Raw genomic sequence first — 23,669 nt, 5'->3', positions numbered from 1 at the left:
CGAAATTGTTTTGACGGAGGTCAGATTTTTAAAATTATTCCTTGTAAAAATGTATCCTACAACGATTATAAATGTTTAGACGCCTTTGTCATAGTAAATACACGTACCTTTGTAGTGGTGGTGGTGGTTGGTGGTGGGGGGAATCATTGAGTCAAGACGTTTTGCTGACTGTTGCCAAAGTCTTCCTAAGACTTAGGACATGGGAAAAAAATAACATTTACGATGCAAAGAATAAATCTGTTTAATTTGCGATCAGATTGGAGAACCATATAAGTACCTATGCAAAACCCATATGTCAATTCCAACTTATGTTTCACAAAAATTACAAAAATATCTTTTTCAAAAGTTTTGGTTCTTGCAAAATTTTCTCTACCTCTGTGTATTTAAATCATCGACATTTGCTGTAAAATTCCTTTCCATTCAGATTTCTTTGTTCTGTATTTGGACTGAGACTTCCGAAAATATAAAACAAGAAACCATACACTCACCCCATTTTTGCACCACAATGGGATCATGGCAAAAAAATTTTACCTACATGCTTTGACCTTTACATTTTACCCATGCTATCTTCAGCAACAAGACACGAATATACAGCGCAACAACAACAACGACGACAACAAAGTTAGCCCGTGATGAAAACAAAATCTAACAATAATACCATAACGAAAACATAATCATTATAACTTAATATGTACCACTGTATTAATAATTATTATCATAACAATATCAGTATATGAGTCATGTGCGTCCGTATAAGCATTTAATTTAAAATGAGCAAAAATGTCAGAATGCCTTCTTATCTCCCCTTCTCTGATCATGTCCTGAAAATTTATATCATGACATAGACACGTCACAAAATGAGAATTCCTTAGATAAATATATTCGCCTGGTAGGGCAATGTTCAACACCCACGCAGCTCTCTTTCCCAGACATAGTTCTAACAGAGAGCAATTTCCAAGAATAAGTCCAACCAGCAATATAAAACATCTGCAAATGAAATGGCGAATGAACAAAAGCGCAATACATTTACCAGTATTTACAACCATAGCAACTCATCAGCATCACCAGAACGAATATATTTTAGCCCACTTAGACCGGATATTTACATATCACAATATGAAAGAGTTTATATAAATTTTCTTTAATTTTATAAATTCATGATTGGATCATCACCTTTTTGAGCAACCATCGAACATATAGAATAAATCAGGTAAGCCAGTCAGGAATGTGCCATGAGCAGCTATCATTCCTGATCTTGGGATATGAGCAGACGACACCAGATCACACTATATTTTTAACTGTACTCTGATTAACCTCCGTCATGTCCGCACTTCCTTTCCGTTTTGTTCAGAACAACAAAACTTGCAAGTCTTACTCCACGTAAAGTCCCAGCATGCGCTTACACTCTTTCTACTTTGTCCTGAATTCTACGAGTTCCAAACTTTATCAACTGTTGATGTTTTCCTTATTGATTTCACCGACTGATTCAAAATTTGTTAAGTGCGACTGATGACAAGCTTCATTATCAGTGTCCATTTTTTCTTCACAACTGCTCACCTCTAATTTAGCGTTCATTACCGTTAGCAGATATTTCGTCGTTATCAGTCTCAGATCGGACACTTTAAAAATCAGCCGCGGAAAAAGTTGCGGATCGTCTGGGTGACTCAAAAGGAGCTGTGTCTTCAAGGCCGTGGACAACTCCACTTCGAGCTGTTCTAAAGGCTGAGTATGCTTTATACCTTCTCGTTCTGCAAGACAAAAATGAAAAACAGAACTGGTTAAGGCAAAATGTAATTTTTTAATATTCAGCCAGAATGCCATATATAAAACAAAGCCAGATGGTTTGCTGTCGTAAAGGAAACCATGCTATGCCAAACAATCCTGATGTGCGAAAGTGACCCCCAGTCAAAAGACGTGAGTAATGTTTCATAACACTTTCATCCTGACGTCATTTCTAGAAATTTTATTAATTTATTTGATTATTGTAAAAGGCCATACTCAAGAAATGATCATTTATACGAAGGCGATCAGTATTATGGACTGCGTGCGTTGGGAAAATCACAGACCTTCGCGCTTTTTGTCACCAAGGCCCAACGATCAGTGAAAACAGGGTAATGTACAATTTCCCTGTCCACGTTTTCTATAAACGACACTTCCTAGTTGAAGAGTCCAGACTTACCGGAAAAACTTTCTGGCGAGCTTCCAGAGCGTCCGTCTTTGGAGCGGATGATATGGGTTCAATCTCCGCGTTATGTTATTATCTTTGAACGCCAAAACAGCGACTTCCTTACTTCAAATCTTAATATAACAGCGGTCTTTGGTCTCATACGTTCAAATCTTGATCCATTTGTATTCTAACATAAATCTTTTCAAACATTCGCCATTTTAAAACATATAGATCCAAAATATGTCCAGTTAAAAAGTAAATCAAACAGGACTATGAAATCGAGCAAAAATCCTTGAACTTACCACTACAGAGTAACAACAGGGCGTGGAATAGAGACAGTTCAACATCAGTCAAGTTCATCTTCTTAATGGCGCGGTAAATCGGTATGTATTCCTGGAGCATGCGTACTACAGGGTCCCGAGATTCTGTCTCGTCCGTTTTCATCACAAACATCAATTTCGTGTCCCTCAGAACAGTTTCTTCTAAATCCAGGTAGCACATGTGCTGGATAGGGCCGACCTCGAGTAGCGCCCCTTTGATAAGAGCTCTCTGGTCCTCCGTATCCAAGCAACAGAACTGGGGGATTTCCCGCGCAAAGATCGTGATACGCTTGACGCAGGCCGGCATGTACGTCATATACAACCTGGAGATTTGCTGATCGGAAGATAGGAACATAAGCTAGAAAGCAAAAGAAAAATACAAATAAAAATTATGTATTTTTTATTTCCCCAACAGACGTTAATAGTTAACACTACAAACTGTATGTGTGAAATTAGTTAAAAGAACAATTTTTTTACATAAAAACTAATAGATCAATCGCAAAACAAAAAATCGTTATATCTTATAATACCGATCAACGCCGTACTCAAGAATATTTCACTTTCTATTTATTTATTTGACTGGTGTCTTAAGCCGTACTCACTTATACTACGGCGCCCTGCATTATGGTTTGGGGAATCCGGGTAGAACCCGGGGAAAATCCACGACCATAAGCAGGCTGCTGACGAGCTTTCCCACGTACGACCTGAAGGGAAGCTAGCATGAGCCGGACTTGAACTCATAGCGATCGCACTGGTGAGAGGTTCCTGGGTCACCCACCACGCAAATAATTCTTTAGGATTTTATCTTAATATTAAAAGCTTCAGGATAAAAATGAAAACGAGGCGCTTAAGCGCAAATCTAAGTTCAGAAATATTAACAACAGTTAAAGCGCATTCTGACTTTAGTCTACGGCCTACAGGACTGACGGCATTTCCACGGAACCTCACCGTTTCAGTGGTACAGGGGTCAATTAATACATAATTAACCAAAAGAAACAATGTCGTCTACCTCACGTGACACCAAGGAATCAATCGTTCTCTCATAGCTGGCTTTGGCCAGTTTGTAGGCATCATGAATATTTAGTATTAGCTGCTCCATTCTGATTTGTCGATCCATATCCACGGAGCCGTTCTGGTTCTGTGGCAGTTGGATGAAGTTTGACTTTGCTGGCTTGTCTTTCTTCGGACACCGTCCCAGTCTGACAGCTACAAGAGAAAGTTAAAATATAATTAAAGACGTACAGCATAGAGAGTAAAACCACAGCAGCGACGACAGTGGGGTAGATGACAAACGGTCACACGCAACCTAAGGTAACTTCGTTGTTACCGCCACAATAAAGTCCTTAAACTTTACAATCGGCCAGTTTATAAAAAGCCAGGAAACGTGCGTCTTGGATTATCAGCCTGGCACAAATGCACCGTTTTCCGCTTGGTTTAATCTGGTTGCCCGTCGGTTAATAACATTGGAGCGCATCAATATACTACTAAGCCGTTCAAAGCGATGATGCCCTCATTGGTTTATTCGGTTGATGACTGTGTGAGCGCCAAGACTATTTCTCTTATACAACCTTATAGTGGGTTGAACGGATTACGGTTGTATGGATGGAAGACAGCGAAAGCCCTAAAATAAACAAACGGCAGTTCGCAAGTAAGTTTACCACAGCAGACGCTGTCCGCCCCTACATGCTGTCAGACGCTAGAAAGGCTCGGTGTGGGGTGGAGGGAGGGGGGAGGGGAGGGGAGGTTTGGTCTTCAAAATTCGGTGCGAAATATTGGATTTGAACCTACTCTTCAGGTGTCCGAACAATCGAAAGACAAGTACGACAACCTGCATCAACTTGAATTCTGCTGGTAGTCCGTAAATCCCCGAGATCTTGTCCTTGGCATTGATTTCATGTAATTTTCTTTTACTAAATGTGACAGCAACACAGACTAATGACGTAAAGCATACTGGAATTAACATCATTACATTTTTTACTTAAGCCTACCAAAGCCATTATGTTATCTGTCATCTAACAAACTGACCTCGCTGCTCTACTTTTACTTCGTTATATAGTCTTTGGCATAGGCACAGGTGTAACATCCCACATAAGCAATTGGGGGCCTCCATGGCTCAGTTGGTTAGCGCGCTAGCGCAGCGTAATGACCCAGGAGTCTCTCACCAATGCGGTCGCTGTGAGTTTGTCCAGCTCATGCTGGCTTCCTTTCCGACCGTACGTGGGAAGGTCTGACAGCAACCTGCGGATGGTCGTGGGTTTCCCCCGGGTTCTGCCCGGTTTCCTCCCACCATAATGCTGGCCGCCGTCGTATAAGTGAAATATTCTTGAGTACGGCGTAAAAAACAAATCAAATAAATAAATAAATGCATATGCAGATTTGTATTCTAATACATTCACGATACACAAACAGATTTAACCTACAGCGCCCCAAATTGCTTTGACACGAGCCCACACAGGCGATGTCTATTTATCTCACAGTTAACGCAATCAGACAACAATGTCCATGGTTGGCTGCACTTACAGTCATGTGACATTCCGGCGGCGAGACACTTCTGCATGCGGCAATACTGACATCTATTTCTGCTGATTCGCATGATGACACAGCCTTTAGGATTGTCGCATGGTTTATAGATAATATTCTGCTTCACAGACCGCCGGAAAAATCCCTGAAAAAAACACAAGAGATGCAGACTGGTTGATACCTATGTGTATAAATGTATTAGAATACCATGACTACCATGACAGAAAATACATTTACTATTTTTTTTATTTATTTGTTTGTTTCTTTGTCCGGTGAAGATCATAACAGTGGACAGTTGAATGAATACGGAAAACCAGATACAGCCATCGCATCTACCAAAGTACGAGACTTGCAGTCGCGCAAAATCTCGTCATATCTCCTCTTAACCTGCTATCCAGGAGAGAGTCCTGTAACACACAAAACCTTTCGGATACAACAACAACATATACATTATACGCTAATGAACTCTGACTGCCACCCCGACGACCCGCCTGTGATGGCATCCACCTATTCTACACGTAAACAGCCGCATGTGGCTAACATTGTCGTGATAGAAAGACAGAAAGTCAACCGAACTCACTCACGCCATGTTGTTGTTGAACTTTTTGACAGTTCCACTACTGGATTTTCCGCTAAACTCACGGGACGCGACATGAGGTTAAGTTATGTTTAAGAAAGAAAGCCTCATCAAAACCGCCGGAAACTGTATCACGCACAACACAAGGCCTGTTTCGTGACATATTTAACCACAAATAACGTAAAGGTAGGGTTAGAATTTATTATTTTGTATACATCAAATTTCTTTCCTGACAAAACCTTCAAATGTTAACATATTGAAAGTCTCGATATGCTTCAGACCAAATGTTTTTAGAAATCCTTTTCCAGTTTTTTTATATTTTAAAAAGTATATTTGGGTAATAAGACATGGGTGATAATGGGCAAAACTGCTTCCAGTTTCACAACGTACATACCTTACAGCCCTCACAAGCAAACACTCCGTAATGGAAACCAGATGCCCTGTCACCGCACACTCGGCATAGAATATGCCCATTTCCGCTTCCGGAATACGGAAGTTTCGATGCTGAATGAAACAAAATAACACTTGTCTTGATTCCATCGATTACAACATTACATCAGTTGCGTCAGTTACATAAAACAAGAAGATTTATTTATTTATTTGTTGATTTATTTGATTGGTGTTTTACGCTATATTCGAGAATATTGCACTTATACGACGGCGGCCAGCATTATGGTGGGAGGAAACCGAACAGAACCCGGGAGACACCCATGACCATCCGCAGGTTGCTGACAGACCTTCCCACGTACGGCCAGAGAGGAAGCTGGCATGAGCTGGGCTTGAAATCAAAGGTGAGAGGCTCCTGGGTCATTCCGCTGCGCTGGCGTGCTAACCTTCTCAGTCACAGATTTCATGTAAATCCCCTTGTATTTTTACTTACTTACGACTCATTGACACGACGCGATGTAGATGTACGGCGTTGCAGTGTAAATAACTCCCAGTCCTTTTTTCTCAACAGCTTGCCCATCATCATAGGCACATGGCATGTCTTAATTATTGAGACAATAAAATGACTTTCCCATCGTCTATGGGCAAACTGTTATTTTATTGTGTCACTAAATTAAGGCATGCATCCAAGCTGATTAGCAAACTTATTCTATTGTCTCACTAAATTAGAACAATCTATGCGCACAAGACGGTGAGCAAACAGTCATTTTATTGTCTCACTAAATTAAGACAATCTCTGTGCCCAAGACGATGGGCAAACTATTATTTTATTGTCTCACTAAATTGGAACAATATATGTGCCCAAGACGATGAACTGTCGTTATAGTTTCACGAAGTTTGACACGCTACATGTGCCCAAGACAATGGGAAACATTCGTTGCGTTAAGAAAAGCTTTGTGTTCAAGACCATGGAAATTTGTCCTCTTACTGTCTGACCAGATGACAATGTGCTCAAGAAGATGAGATATTGTCTTTGCGTTGAGAAAATTTGGACGGTAAATTATATGTGCATTGTGTCATTGAGCGAATCGAATAAATGGATGAATGATTAGCGTTAGGAGTATTTCAACCGATCAATGAACCGATAACAAATATGCACTCGACTGGGCGAAAACTCGGTCAGTACGTCATCTTTCTACAGAAAACAAAAGACCACCTTCCATCACACCACAGGCAGCAGTTAGGTCAATGGCTTCGATCCCATGGCAAGCACGCAGTCTGCACCGAAATACTTCCCCTCTCTTTAATCAATATCTATCTACGCCAAACAAACCCAATCCAGTCGATAACAACCGGCTGGGTGTAGAAATGGAGCAGTGGACTGGGTCACAACAGGTCTATTTTTCGTTAACCTATTTCTTTTGATGGCTGCAGACGAGCAAAAAATGATTTCTAAAAAGGGGTGAATAAAATGTAGGGCAAAAGAGTAGGTTAAACATGCTGTCTGAGAACAGCAATACGCTCTTCTGACCCTCATCACTCATCAATGATATACCGTACTTCCCCCAGTGAACCCTGACACCAGTTATTTATCTACCGCCTTAACAAATAACCTATGATAATCCAGAGGGTTGCTAGGCAATAAGTCAAAAAAGTAAAGCCTTTACGCTTCACAGAATGTACCTCCACCAGACGTAGAAGCTCTACGTATATATGTACGTGTAATTGCAGAAAAAAAGCAATTAGGTTTGAGAATTTTATGCAGATCTTCCAATGGATGACGTGTTAATGCGCCTGCAACCTGATATAGCTTCATTACCCACAGCGAGGTACTGCTTAAAGATCTTCTTCGACTTTTTTGAAGCAATATTCTGCCCTTCCTTCGCTTCAGTACAAACAAAACCCAAGACGCTTATAAATCTTCAAGAGGGCACAAAACACTACTTGAAAATACCATAGCAACCCATTTCCTATCAAGAAATTCCTTTTCTGTTGTTGTTTTCTCTTAGGATATAAGGGGCCTCAGTTGGTTAGCGCGCTAGCGCAGCGTAATGACCCAGAAGCCTTTCACCAATGCGGTCGCTATAAGTTCAAGTCCAGCTCATGCTGGCTACCTCTCCGGGCGTATGTGGGAAGGTCTTCCAGCAAACTGCGGATGGTCGTGGGTTTCCTCCGGGCTGTGCCCGGTTTCCGCCCACCATAATGCTGGCCGCCGTCGTATAAGTGAAATATTCTTGAGTACGGTGTAAAACACCAATCAAAAAACAAAAAACAAAAAAATCTTAGGATATAACATTAGGATAAAATTGGTATGTTCAAATTTACTGCCCCGCACACCTGTCCTGTCCTTACATCTATTTTCTTACACCCTTACGTGTTAAATGTTATGAAAGGATTAAAGTACAACAAAACACCAGCGAAGTTAACTAGCAAAGTTTCGGGCTACTGAACAATCGAACTATGCAAAATTTCTTCTTTGTTTCAAAAGCGAGTTAGCTTAAATATAAAGGCAAGGTGGTTCTTGCCATCATAGAAACAGGGAGGCAAGACGAGGACAGGACTTCAGAACTGTTTACGGTCGCCGAGAGACAGATACATTTTAAAATGGTCAATGCAGAAGTCCTAATTCTATACGCTGCATCAGATTTACGTGCGGTCGCCGTGAGTTCAAGTCCAGTTCATGCTCACTTTTTCTCCGGCCGTACATGGAAAGGTATGCCTGTTCTGCTGGATGGTCGTGAGTTTCCCCCGGGTTCTGCCAGGTTTCCTCCCACCATAATGCTGGCCGCCGTCGTATAAGTGAAATACTCTTGAGTACGGCGTAAAACACCAATCAAATAAATCAAAATAAGGTGTACGTTCCCAAACTCTCCAGCGCGATACCTTCCACATACCTTTGGGAGGGGGAGAGTCCGCTGTTGCCATGTGGATGACCTCTGTAACCACCATGTCTAAAGATGACTAGTCATCAAACAGCAGGAAGCAAATTCTGAAAGAGAAATCAGCAACATGTCAGCATGCAGGCATGCCTACAGTTCTCGCAAGATATTAATTGGCCTTTAATGTCTCTTAAGATGGATATTTCCGACTCTTTTAAGTTGCAGGCTTCTAAAAACGTATGTCTTTCCGATATCACTGGAAACTGCTGAGAACTTCTATTTCTAGGTAACAATCTTCTGTTTAAATTCTTAACCAGATGAGTTTTCTAATGTGGTGGTGACGTGAGAAAAATCTTGCCCAAAGTTCAAACTTGCTTTGGGGCGATGGACAGAGTAGAGGGGAGAACGTAGAAGAAGAGAAAAACTTCAAAATGTGCTGTCACTTTACTGCTCTCAAGACAAATGGTTCCACTGGCATGCATGGCCTTAACTCACAAAAGGAGAGGGCCACTGGCTGGTGGAAGGGTACCTGCATGTTTTAATGGATTTACTGTAAACCTTCACTGAAGGTCAGAAAATAGGGAGTCTTTAACGGAGATGCTGTTGGTAGATCTGAAGGCCGATAAACGAAGAGTAAGCAGGTTATCCACAGCAGAACGAGTTAACGATAGATGGGTTCCGACGCAAGGGAACGAGCTAGCAATGGGTGGCCTATTGGTTTACTTATTTATTTAACTGATGTTTTACGCCGTACTGTAGAATGTTTCACTTTCACAACGACAGCCGACATTACTGGGTGGTCTTCTAAGTAATTCTAGACCTGTGGCGTCTAAAAAAATTGCAAGTCACGTCACATTTTTTCTTTACTATTTTTTCCGGTTAAACCTTAACTGAGGTGAAGTGACAAGAGGTCGAACTTAACTGGTTACGTGTGACTATTTGCCATTCATCACACTGGGATTGTTTAAAAGTGCATTACAAGTTAAGGCAGGCTTAAATCTGAAAACCAATCTCGGCCGTCAGTGAGAAGGTCTTCCAGCAACCTGCGGATGGTCGTGGGTTTCCCCCGGGCTCTGCCCGGTTCCCTCCCACCATAATGCTGGCCGCCGTCGTATAAGTGAAATATTCTTAAGTACGGCGTAAAATGACAATCAAATAAATAAATAAATAAAACCAGTCTTGGCTAAACACATAACAAATGTGATTTTAGTTTAGCCTAAAGATAATACCGGGCATAAATCTAGTACACTTTTGAACAATTGGGTCCTGCTTTTACGCTGAGCTCTAAGTCTTACACATCTGTTTGGTTCTGAGGGGGAAAAAACGTATTCCTAGCCCCCCAAAAATCAAACTTTGACATAAGTTAAAACTCACCCCCAAAAGAGAGCAAAGAAAAAAGTAATAGTCGCACGAGTTCTAGGGCCTGTTTAGAAGTGTTTTACTAAATAAACCCTGATGTTATTATCGTTGCGTGTTGGGGCCTGTTCGCTTTTTTTCCCCAAAGTACTAGATGTGTCAGCCGTACGTACTGAAAATGCAATTGATCTATGCTCGTTACAAGTTCTCTCCTGCGATATGATCCAAAATATTGTTCCAGAAAATGAGTTGCGACTTGAATGGGTTGTTAAAAAAAAAAACCTTTTCAGTTTTTACGTCTTACATTACATAGCTTACGGTGAAATATTAACATACATGTATACAAAAAACCCTATTGGTTCTGAATTAAGCGCATACCCAGTCCTGTCACACAGTCAATAGTTTTCATACGGCTACAAAACACTACCGGAGTAAGTGTCATCGTAACAGTACACTCAGTTTTTCAATCCGACATAAAATTTTTAAAAAAATGGCCCTATATCTTTTTCCACGCAGGCTTCTGAATTAGCTATAGAAGTGACACACAAAAAATGCTACATGTATTCTAAAAAAAGAAACCTCCGCCTTGCTTGGCTTACCTGAATGTGAACTGTTCGCTCACAACAGAAGCTACAGCTTTAGTCCGCAGGAAGGTATACTTCTCTGACATACGTGTCAATATCATGTATCACAGACAGACACAAAAACAACCGGGTACTGCACACCTTAAAATCACGGTCAGACCGACTTAGCTACACGGAGGTGACGTATGAAGGAAATTCGGCCTTGACATTTCGCAACAACTAATTTGCTATTGAACATTCCATTTGTGCGTCTCATTCAAACCGGATAAAGGATTTCTCGGAAGTCCAATGATCGGCAAAGACCTATTTCGGCGCTAAAGTTCACATATACAATTCATGCAGATAAAATGTGACAGTCCCATGACGTCAGCAGGTATAGTGAAGTAGGTAGTATCACGAGTGCCTCTGCTCCCAATGAAAAATGAACAAACTAAGACACATCTGAATTTATGGATGACAGCGCCAAGTCTGACATTCGCACACCACTCGTAGACCATAAACGGGAATTCCAAGTCGATAATCGCAAGACCCATCTCCAATACGACAATACTGAAGACTGTTTCACTTACTACTATACTACGGCGGCCACCATTATGGTGGGAGGAAACCGGATAGAACCCGGAAGAAACCCACAACCATCCGCAGGTTGTTGACAGACCATGACACAACGGTGTCAAGTTGTAATATAAATATAAATGAATACTTATAGGCCTACATGAATGGCTATAGGCCATAGAAATTATACCTTTTTCGTTCTTAAAGGCGAAATGTACAAGCCCTCTGAACGTGTACAAGGAAAATATTATGTTGATGGCATGGGTTTTCTTTATACTCCCAATTCAAAAAGTATATCTGCGTATAACTCTGTAGAGATGTGATTCCGTATATCATCACAGCCCTGTCTTGTCAAAGCTTACCCTGAACACCTCTGTAATTCCCCTCCTGGCTTTAATATACTACTGTTGAGACACCAAATTAATTCTCAATCCGTAGTCACAGTCGTCTCAGCTATTAATTCCAGGTAGGTGTTCTAATATGTCATCACTAGTAAACCCACAAAAGCAAGAAACTACTGTTGTAAAATTCCAACTCCAACCGCCATCTTTGAATGCATACTCCTCACAGTGAGAGGAATCATGTACGCAATTACTACTGCCACTATTAGGCAAGTTAGTCCTCTTAACACGCATTCTGGTTACTGGTTTAGGATCAGTCTCACCAGTAATGACCTAGCGGGAACCATTATCAACACTGATCACTAAAAACATTTCTCAAATAAATTAAACACAATTGAAAAAAAGACTAAACAAGTTCAAACTATGTCCGACGTGTCAGTAGTTATCTCCCTTGCATGGGCTGTGAGGAGTATGCCTCCAAACATGGCAGTTGGAGTTGGAATTTATCCAGTTTTGCACTATAGTTTCATGCTTGTGTGTGTTTGACACACTCGTGATGACACATGGGAGCAACAGCCTGGAATTGATAGTTGTGACGGCTGTGACTACGGACAAGCAAATTATTTGGTGCCCAGCAGTAGTATACTGAATCCAGCAAGGGAAGGGTCAGTTTATGAAACAAAACAGGTACATAGCTACATAGCTAATCGGCACCGAGAGATAGTTCTCTATCATAACCACAGTTAGACAGGTTAAAAAAATACCGGATTAAGTATTTTGAAATGATTAAATTATGGATTTTATGCTTGATGGATTTGGACACGGTTCCTTACACAATGGCGATTGTGCCGTCGGGAGTACAAAGTGCTCCACCGAGTTGGTTCGTGTGACCACAAACAATATATTGCGCTAAGTGAGCCAGACATAGTAGATCTTTAAAAACATTTGCTCTTGTTTTCCATATTTTAACAAAGGCTGAATGGCAAGGTCGTTGCTGTCATCAGACGTATATGCACGCAAACGATTTCAAACCCAGTACCATGCACATGACGGCTATCTTATACGTGGAAAATTCTTGAGCACGTCGTTAAATACCACTCAAATGCAAAAATAAATAAATTTTATCGCGGATGAAAGCTTAGCACCCGACACAGGAGTCGGGATGAATTGAGATAAGTCCTAAGTACCCATGCATGCCGAGCTACAGCTGTACACAATGCACTATTCGTAGAATAAGGCTTTTGATCTACACACCAATGCTGTTTGTTTTCCACCTAACCCAACCTCTACAGCAGGCCGTGTTCATTCTGCCAGTGATAAACAGTTTATTATTATAACCTATTTTACTATTACATCCATTTTAACTGAGTCTAATTTATTTGAGATCCTGTACCGTCAGTGAAACAAACTTTTGGTGAACAGTTACTTGTGAATTACAAACAACATCATCTCGGTTATTTCGTTAATTGGTGGCAATAACAATCACGTGAGCCTTTTCAAGATGGCGTCCTATTTCCGCAGAGACGTTGCACTTGTGTTCCATTTTCAGCAGACTGAAATTGTACGCATGTGTTAATCAGTATTGACTTTGCTCTATGTAATTTCGCTAGAAAGATGGAATAGCCGCGCCATAGTTATCTCTGGGTCAGCACGCCCTTTACAACCTGCATGCACACCTATTACACGACACTTCATCAGCCTTTCTTTTTCAGTGCGTCAGACCTCGGTATGTGTATATCAGCTTATATCAGGCTTCATGCACCTGGCTTAACAATATGTTATGCAATACCAGGGCAATTCAGGCGACCAGCTCTATCACATACCTCCTCGAGACTATATATCATATGGGTATAGAAACAACAATAATGGGAAGCCGATTTTTCCCAGCCAGGTCTCAAATAAATGGGGCACAGTTCCTCCTCAAGGCCAAAAACAAGAACCTGGTGAACCCATTGGCGACGACAACGAACGCACTATATAGACAAATATAATATGTAACATCACCTTCAGTGGCTCAGTCGGCCAAAGCTTTGCATCGTTTCGTTCGAAAAACATTGCAGGTTCGAGGTTCGAATCTAGCTTTCGCTGCTTCGGTGTTTTGTCTAATATTTGATACACAGCGAAGGGTCAGGATTTACTACGGCTATTGCAGAATAGATGTGGGTATGGAGAGACTTCAATAAACCAGCGAAAAATAATGCAACAAAAACACTTTGCACATCATGATCCTATATTAATGGTAATATAGAATCATGTTGTAAAAAGTGTCTTTGTGTCGCATTATTTCTCACTAGTACAGAATGCGCCGTACAAACAATAGATATTTCTCATACGAAACACAAAGGAGAACATTATGTTTCAAAAATGGCATTCCAACAAGGTGAGAATTATTAAATGTGGATTAGGACACAGAATTCATACATTTTACACCAACGTTACGTTTTTGTTTTTTTTCCTTATAAAAGGGACACACCAAACGCTTGGGCTGTACTTATGAAATACATCACATGGCCGAGTATACAAAAATACAAACAAAAGTTTTCAACTTTCTCCTTGTTGTGTAAAATGGCTTAAAACTACAGTTTTCCTAAGGCCCTGGCGGTCACTCCGGAAATTAAGCGGTCTACTCTGATGATCTCAATGGTAATAGCTGTCATAACAACTACGGGTACAGGCAATTCCAAATTTGGAGATCTAAGCTGGTCCCGCGTTCGCAGAATGATGACGTCATTTCCGAACATTTCCGACCACTGAGCGAAAATATGCATAAAATAGAGGGTTATTAAGGAATCTATAATATTCCTCAAAAATAATTATTTTTTTTTTCTAGTTTTCTTTCATTTTCCTTAAAATCGTGTTCTCAGTTTTATAATATCTTGTCACGTACCCTATGACGTCACTCGAGGAAAAGTTCCTCACTTTACCCGGGTTTCCTCCAACCATGAAATTGATCGCCATTGCATAAGTTAACAAAATTCTTTATGGGGGTAAACAAGAAATAAATAAAGAGTGAGTGAGTGCTTGGTGTTTAACGTCGTACTCAACAATTTTTCAGTCATATGACGACGAAGGACTCCTTAGAGTGTATGTAATGTGCCTCCTTGTTGCAGGACGGATTTCCACCGCTCTTTTATCTAGTGCTGTTTCACTGAGACGAGTTACCGAAGGAAAGTAAGGCGCCAGGCCCGAGCCATTATACTTATACAGGTCAACCAGTCGTTACACTATCCTCTTCATGCTGAACGCCAAGCGAGGAAGTTACAGTTATCTCTTTTAAAGTCTTAGGTGTGACTCGACCCAGGATTGGTCCTGGATCTACCGCTCCCGAAGCGGACGCTTGACCAGCTGTACTATCGGGGCCGGTACATAACAACATATACTGAAAGGCTGTCTGGCCATGATAAATGCGGGTCCCAGGAGAACAAGGGGTAAAGGAATCATGTGTATGTACTCTTATCCGAAAACAGTCCGTGAATGGAAATGCGCTTGCGCTGGTTCCCGCTTACGCAAGTCCACTGACTTGTGTGAACTCCCGTTGCGTTTGCGCTTTGACTTACCCATTAACCTGTGTTTGTGCGCCTGTTGCTTTCGAGCACTGACTTGGGTTTGGATGTCAGCTGGAAAATGGCCTGTGTTTGATAATAGACCTGTGTTTGCTCTTTGACATGCGCGTGTGCATTGACCTGTATTTAGGCATTGATCTGCGATGGCAAACTTTTCTGCTTTTACGCACCGACCGAAGTTGGCACCCTGGCTCGAGTGTGAGCACTGGTCACCTGAGTTGGGACCGTTAACTGACAGATGTTTTCGGTCATACTTTTCTTTCATAATATTTTACTTATTTTTCGATCGTTATGTTAATGACTAAAGACCCCGAGCAGAGCCAAAGAAAGAACTCAATAAAATGGATTAGACCACGTCACCAAATTGATCTAAGGTTATAGTATCCATCTGACAAAGTCTATTCCGCGGATGGCCGTGGCTTCCTCCAAGGCTGTACCCACTTTCCTGCCACCATGATGCAGGCCGCCGTCGTATAAGTGAAATATTTCTGAGTACGGCCTACATTGACACGATGCATTCAGATGCAGTGAAAGCGAAACAATCTGCAAGTTTCCACCTGTGGGAATAATACAGATGGAGCGAACCGTGTAGATATTTGGGACACAAACCTCCTGGTAGCGGTGAACCGGAAGCTAAGTTGTTTTCAAGTCTATAAACCGTAAGCAGCCTCACAATGGTCGTCAACCTACTCGTGTCTGATTGTATTCGGGTTACACAAGAAGTGAAAGCCAGCCGTTTCACAGAGTCCACACAGCGCTACGTCAACGTAGCTACCATGGTGACGTAATACCTACAATACCGGTCGACATGGTAGATACTTGCACTTAACGTTACACGTGCTCGGACATGGCCATCATTTTCAAAGAGGATGACGTCATATCTTGTTGCATATATAAAGCAGGTTACAAAATGTTCAAGAGACAAAGGCTTGTTAAAGTGACATGACATTTTCCCGGAAATCTATTTTTAAGTCCAGTAATCCATATTTAACATTGTTTAATATCGGTCAAATATCGATGGGATATACATCTGCTCAACGTGCGATATGTTGTCCTAGAAACATGTGCCCTAGTAGCAAAGAATGAACATATCAAAACAAGAGTATGGGTGTATAACTATGTCTTCGTGAACGAGGTTTCAATACAGAAATTAACATCCAGAAGTAAAATATTAATAACAGATCAAGAAAAAAAAAGATTTAAAAAATATCAGCACAAAGCGGAGTAAGCACAGTAGGAAAGTTACGCAGGGCGTTGCGGATAAGGAGGTCGTATGCACTACGGCTTAAGAATCACAACTCTCCTGTTAAGCCTTGCCTTTGTTCTTCTTCCACCAGAATCTCTTCCATGTTAAGATATTCCCAAAATTAAAACCTGCTACTCAAAACGATGCCATCTAAGAGCCTTTAAGTCTGTGAACGAACGAAAATTTAAGTTTTTATTGGCAATCCATCATATTTTTGTTTAATTTACTTGTCAGTTTTAATACAGCTTGTTTGGTTTGGGCGGCAAACAGTTTGGGAGCCCAAGCGTTTTCAAGAACCAAAGCGATATAGATAGATATGGTCCTGCATATACTATACGAAAGGTGTACATCAAACACCTAAACACCCAAAAGCTTCTTCTTTGTACAATGTCGTCAATGAACGTAATTATTTTAAATCCTTTTAAATTAAAATCTATCCAAACAACCGAAAATCCAGTTAGAATATAGTATTACTTCTCATTACACCCTATTAAACTAGCTGGATTAGGCTTGCTTGTCGCGTAGACAAATGTTGGGGCTGATCTCTTATGCAAATCTAAACGTATTGCTTCATTGTTTTCGTTGTTTATTCGCCTTCGTTGTCATGATGATGCAGTGTGTGTCAAAAACTGTCACACCTATACCACTGATAAAAACGGGTTTATGTAGGTCGTGTGCTTAATTCGAAGTGTAGCTACATACATGTAGATGCTGATGAGGCTCACTACATAACAGACGACCAATTAAATTATCGCCTTTCTTTGAGATAGACCATGCGTATCAGTTTTTGTATCTGGGGTTAACTCATGTCATCGTTTTTTCCACTCTAAATTTCAGACCTGACATCAGTTCACACAAGGGGCGGGCGTGACGAACATATTTTGTTATTCAGATTATTACATTTTTTTAACTGATTGGTGTTTTACGTCAAACTCAAGAATATTTCACTTATACGACTTCGGCCAGCATTATGGTGGGAGGAAACTAGGCAAAGCCCGGGGGAAATTAACGACTATCCCAGCTTATCACAGCCTTAAAATGTAAAGGCGTATACCTTTAATGGCGACTCGGGTTCAAGTCCAATATTTACCGGTTTTCCCCTATAATATACACGAATGACACGTTACGAACTTGTGCACAAAACGTTATCGCTTGGGCAAGGATTACGAATAGATCATATACACAGCTTGGGACCAAAGAGCTTAAGGGGAGGGGGGGAGGTGAAGGTTCTATATAAGTATAAGACTGAGGAGAAGTGGAAACAGTCCTAAACGGTAATTAGCAATTATTTTCTGGAGTGTTTGGTAACTCAATAAATCAACTTTTTAAATCTGGAATTCTTACGAGACTATGGAATGTGCCATCTTAAATAATCCGAATATACTCATGTAAAAACTGAAAACAATGTGGCGCTTTCGATTTGATCAGTTCCCGATTTAGTTCACTTTGAATTGCGCTATCACGGTTGTGCAACGTCACAAAAATAAAACAGCACGCTTTTTAAAACTTTATGAGGGATACCATATATTTGTATATCCATCGTGTTGAATTAGATCGCCGCGTTGGGTATATGAACAGTTGCTATCAAAGCGCAATTGAGATAATTATTTTGCTGTCGACAATTGACATTCTAGCATGGTACACGATTTGTATACAGATTTCGCCTTGTCGTCTAGGACACACCTTATGTATTTTCCCACATCACTGAAAACTGTTGACTGCTTCTCTTCGCATGGTTCCGTCCTATTTTCTTACATTATATACTTTCTTAAGTGATTTGTGTCATATGTTGTTTTGGGGAATTGGCCTTGCGATTATTGACCTGGAACATCCGTACTGGTATGAATGTCTTTTTCGACGCACAGATTATATCCATGCACACATGTACATTTAGTCTATTGTTGTGTTTTATTTTGTTCTCAGTGTTCTGACCGCAGTCGATACAGACCTGAACAGCTAGGTGGCGCATACAAACACTGATCACAGTCGTAAAAACGATAAAAGTCTTGAGCATGACGCCAAACACTAACCAATAAATAAACAGAGACAAAGCCTGAATTGGTGTGTGATGAAATACTCGCCAGCCCAAAAGGAGAAACTAAAACGTATACTGAAAACTTATTTATAAGCGTAAAAAAGTAACGTTTCAAGGAACAACTGTCAATCGCAGTAGGCATTCCAGATTAATAATCCGAACATAAATTTCCAAATCAACGATCACCACTTAAAAAACTAAGAAAGTGTACAAAGTTAGAAATGTGATCATACAATCAGAAGCAGCTACCAGTTCTCTATAATGTCGAAAAGATACAAGGCACGTTATGGAGCTAGAGGCGTAACTTTAAAGGTTGAGAAAACATAAAAATTTCATAAACATCAGCTGAAAAAGTGAGAAAAGTTAGTTGTAAATATGGTCTTCTATTTTTTTTTCGACTTTTCTTTGAAGAGAAAAAGACATTTGAAAATAATATTTGTTTGGTTGGTATTTGGGACCACATCTTGGTATATATTGTCTTTGTGCAACAATGTTATAAATAAGGATGTGATAATATTTGCTCTTGAATTTGGTCATTTCAGCCAACAAATGTGTTCATATTTACAAATAAGATTTCACGATTTTTCTCTTGATTTTGGCATCATTTTTATAGTTTTTTCTCCTTTAATCAATATTCATGCCGTGTAGCATGATGGATAAGTCCTCGTTAATCGAACTATAGGCTAATCATGCTGCTGTGCTTTGGTTGAAACAGTACATATTTATATTTTACAACGTAGCAATTATTATTCCACACGCCCGGTGCGTATATACAGTCGGCATTTCAGCAACCTGCGGATGGTTGTGGGTTTTCGCCGGGCTCTGTCCAATTTCCTGCCACTATATAATGCTGACCACCGTCGTATAAGGGCAATATTCTTAAGTACGGCGTAAAACACAAATAAATAAATAAATAAAATAAAATATATAAAGTCCCTAGCCTCTGTTTAAGTGGAATCATGCAGGCACAAAGAAGGAAAGTCGCAAGTGTAGCATGCAAATCCTGGAACCTTTGCATCTGGCTTCGTCAAAAACATGCATTTAATATTTTACACTCCCTGAGCGATTTTTTTTAAAGAAAACAGAAACAAAAAGTTCACTGCAGCCTGGTTCGAAGCTATTATGAATGGCTATGGATGCCATTCAACAACTTGCAAAATGTCAGAGTGTATTTTGCTGTTTGGTTTAGACCATAGCTTTAAGACATTCGCAGTGTTTCTCTCACAGAATCAGTAGATATAGCTGCGTTCTTCTTCCCCTTTGGATTCCTGCAAGAATCCCTGTACCTATAACCAACACGTCAGAGGAAGACATCTCGGCAATGACCTCTGCGTCTGTTCATTTATAAAGACAAGAAGTACACGACAACTGCACACTGTCCAATAACAGCCTGCTAATGTAGCCAATGACAACGCGTCTTACGTGGCAGTCAAATACTTTAGAACTGGGCCAATCGATGTTCAGCTCTCCTTCCATGCATTCATTCATCGAAAATAAGTTTGAGACTAGAAGCTTTAATCATTATTCGTAACAGATTAACTATTAATAAGAATATTTTAAATGTACTCATAAAACAGCCCGACAAAACTGCGTACAGAAAAAGCTAAATGTAAACTTTTTATCAAAATATGTGGTTGGTCAGTTGTTAATATAAAACTCTTCCATTTTTTTTTGGGCGCTATTTACAAGTAACTTTACTTCTCTAAAAATGCTACTGAAGTACTAGTAGATTTAAGTCAATCTGTGATAGTTATTACGTCACAGATTCAAACGCCCAATAAACTAGTCAGTACTAATTAATGGAAATTTGTCTTTCAATATGTCTTTACGACATCACTGAACACTGCTGACTATTTCTATTTCCAGGTAACTCTCTTCCATCCCAGTTACATATATCTTTTAGAAAGTGTGACGCTAATTTTATTAATGAAACTGGTATTCGGGGATTTGACTTTGGATATTATGTTACCGAATGATTGAACTTTGGAGATTTCGCGTACTATTTCTCAAGCTTTTTTTTTTAACACTTTTATACGACGGAGTTAAAGTTTACCGGGAAAGGTGGTTGGGGAGAGGGGGTGGAATTAACCAGGGTGTATGGAGAGAGGCACCAGCCTTCACGAGCTACGTCACAACCTCCCTGACTCAGAGCTGCAAAAAGTCAGGGAAGATTGGTGACGATCCTGCTACATCTTAGTCAGACTCCCACAGTCTGCCATTATAGAAGGTGAATATTATTAAAACGGCCTGAAATATGAATCTTAATAAGTCACTATTCAAACCATATACTCTGGCAGCCATACATCTACCAAAATCTTTTTTACTGATACGGACTTTTCGTTTGAGGCATAAATGAACTATGACAGGTTCACGGGTTTTACTACATCTACATACATTTTCCAAATTTCGTTTGACACATAAAGCCGAAAAACTATAAAAGAGTCGAACGATATGAAAGAAGGGATGCTTTTCTGCACCTCAATCCCGACTTCAATGCAACACGGCTAGCATCCCCATTCAATAGGGATAATGTTTGAAAAACCCACCCCAAAATAGTAAATAGTGAACATATTTTACCAACTCAGGGGTTTGCTGCGAAGTAGAGTAATACCTGAAATAATTACAGAGCACACTGAACATCTCTGGACTTATGTTTCCAATGCTACTGGTCGCCACGATATGGCCGAAATACTGCCGATGTGGCGTTAAACCATAATCATTCATTCCAATGCTACTGGCTGGACAAAGGCTCAGACCATCCTAAATGGTGGACTAGCTTATTTGGGTTTATCTGCATATTGAGCTAAATTAAATTCTCCAAGCATATGATAAAGAGGTAAAGTTCGAAACTGCAGAAGGAATCCCATCATTTTTTTACACATCTTGACCACACCAGAAAAAATATTTATGCTTAGAAGTATATGTTTCTATATATGTACTTCTATATAAATCAATAATGACTTTCTTTGTAATTCTTGAATTTCTCAAAAATGGGCAGTTTCTGTGGACATATCCTGTCATTGTTGGTATGTACACATGCCTTAGATGAAGTCCCCTTCAAGGCTGGAATCTGGCAAACTTGATTAATGTTATCAGAATCCCTCAACCGGAACGTTCAGTTTAATTTGCAAGATTTTCAAGTCAGCCAGAGCAAAATCAGCAAAGTCTAAACCCAACGCTGTACGTATTATAAACATGCCAGACGGAATCTAAAACACAGCATATATATATATATATATATATATATATATATATATATATATATATATATATATATATTTGGTCATAATGCTATAGTCATAATGGTATGGTTGGTCTATATGACACGTCAAAAACGATCACGAGAATATTATGATGGGAAAAGCAGACAGACAAAACGTTTGTAATGCATGGGCCGTTTTCAAGGTTTACTAGATTATATCGTCTAAATGAAAATATATCGCAGACGGTTGCTTACCTGTAGAAATATGCCTGCAAATCACTTTTGCGTGAATCAATGACCACGAGTACCTGTACACGTATACTGCACGCTTGCTTTAGCCGGCCGATGATGTCCAATAACTTGCGACGTCGTTATAACTAATTGTTAAAAACGACAAAATTAGTTCTAGTTAACAGGCCTGTTTCTGTTCGTCATGTGTCCACCTTGAAATGCCCATGATTTCTGGCGTTCACTGAAACTACAGACGTAAACACTCTGTACACCAACCTTACAGGTTACCTTTAAGTTCCCCAAATCAGGGTTGTCGAGAATGGGGCGTCTGACGTGTAGTGCATAAAACAAAATTGTGGAGTAATTACAATGCATCTCAATTTAGATGTCAAAACTATCATCCAAACGTTTATTACAACATAAAGTAACCGTACTTATCAGTATTTGTTCATTCGTCGTCTTTTCTCGTGCTTTTAATATGTAACCCAGCATCCGCAGACCCTTCATATGGAACCCCACGTACACAACGTACTTGTGGAATAAACCAGGTCAACGTACGGCGGTCATTCACCCTATTTTGCCTTCAGGTCACTGGGCTCTATTTCTAGCCAAGAATTTCTGCATTGCACTTTTCAATCACATCATCCCGCATTTCTTAATAAACTTTCACCATTTCAAAATTCAGTATGTGTATACGTCTAAAATGCTCCGCTTCAAATATGACGCCAAAATTTTTCACAGCATAACCCGGCAGGCTAGGTTATTTTAGATTGTTCGGCGCTTGCGGAGGGGGTGAACTAGATAAACGGAAGAGCGACACACATAACAAGACCTCAGACTACTTCTGTCCTGACTAACCTAAAACATGCCTCAGCTGTGTTGGAGCTGGCTTGTGGGGATCAACAAGGGGAGGTAATAAACATGAACAAAATACCTGATATACTCTGTTAATGCAGTCTATCCTACATATGCAGAGCGGGGACTTGAAAAGTAGGGCATGGGAGAGGAGTCTGTCAACACATTGGTAATCTCAATTGAGCACATCGGGGGAATGGGGCTTTGATGGGGTTTCTCGTCCTTGTTCAACCCCACGCACTATGTAAAGTCGTACCGGTGTACCGTATGAAGCTGTAAGAAATGCAGACCCCCATTCGATGAACCTATCGATCGCGTCAGACATCCAGAATTTCACTTGGATTTGCAGTCTGACAATGGAGTGTACTTATTCTTGCGCCATAAAGATGGCGACCAGTTCGAAAAAAAAATGAAGGTTGCGTGTTATGTTTTTTGTTTTTTAGAATGTCCCAAATTTTATTTTTTAACTGAACGACTGTCTGGATTTCTGAGGAAGTTTAAAAGACAGGGCCATTTTTGAACTGTTGTGACTGATAAGGACAAATAAGCAACGTTCTAAGTCTCGCTTCGATGACTGTAGTATAACGCTTTTATCTCTGTCCAGCATGGAATTCGGGCATACACATAAACGACTGCCGGATTAATTGTTTTATAAAGTATCCCTTCATTTAATTTCACAAGGAATTTTAGTCGTTTACTCACCGTGTACCGATAACAACTACGATAATTCATACCGAAAACTGAACGCGTCATGCCCTGTATCAGTTTATTTTTCCATTATTTGTTTGTATGCTTGGTGGTTTCCATGTCTGCGTGTTCAATACCAGCCTAATCAATGGGAAAGCGTTCAA

The 23,669-nt window shown here is 40.2% G+C and overlaps 1 protein-coding gene across 1 annotated transcript; it reads right to left on the bottom strand.

The window, feature by feature from the left end:
• Nucleotides 1-22,225, bottom strand: LOC135464584 (peroxisome proliferator-activated receptor gamma-like). The gene is made up of 7 exons (XM_064742022.1): nt 21,988-22,225; nt 8,866-8,960; nt 5,979-6,088; nt 5,008-5,152; nt 3,497-3,693; nt 2,470-2,845; nt 1-1,748 (listed from the first exon to the last, which is right to left on the bottom strand). Exons 2-7 carry the CDS (start codon nt 8,918-8,920, stop codon nt 1,447-1,449), a joined length of 1,185 nt encoding a protein of 394 aa, XP_064598092.1. The 5' UTR covers nt 8,921-8,960; nt 21,988-22,225; the 3' UTR covers nt 1-1,446.
• Nucleotides 22,226-23,669: the final 1,444 nt, after the last annotated feature.

The sequence above is a fragment of the Liolophura sinensis genome, chromosome 4 (assembly GCF_032854445.1).
Source record: "Liolophura sinensis isolate JHLJ2023 chromosome 4, CUHK_Ljap_v2, whole genome shotgun sequence".
In the NCBI taxonomy this organism is placed as follows: domain Eukaryota; kingdom Metazoa; phylum Mollusca; class Polyplacophora; order Chitonida; family Chitonidae; genus Liolophura; species Liolophura sinensis.
The sequence above is the reverse complement of the archived record's forward strand: the minus strand, read 5'-3'. Positions and strand labels throughout refer to the sequence as shown.

Excerpts from the sequence above, each read along its gene's own strand:
- LOC135464584 (XM_064742022.1), bottom strand. The coding sequence starts at position 8,920 with ATGGTGGTTACAGAGGTCATCCACATGGCAACAGCGGACTCTCCCCCT. Across the intron at positions 6,089-8,865 it reads GGACTCTCCCCCTCCCAAAG|CATCGAAACTTCCGTATTCC; the intron begins GTATGTGGAAGG and ends TGTTTCATTCAG. Across the intron at positions 2,846-3,496 it reads ATTCCTTGGTGTCACGTGAG|CTTATGTTCCTATCTTCCGA; the intron begins GTAGACGACATT and ends TTTGCTTTCTAG.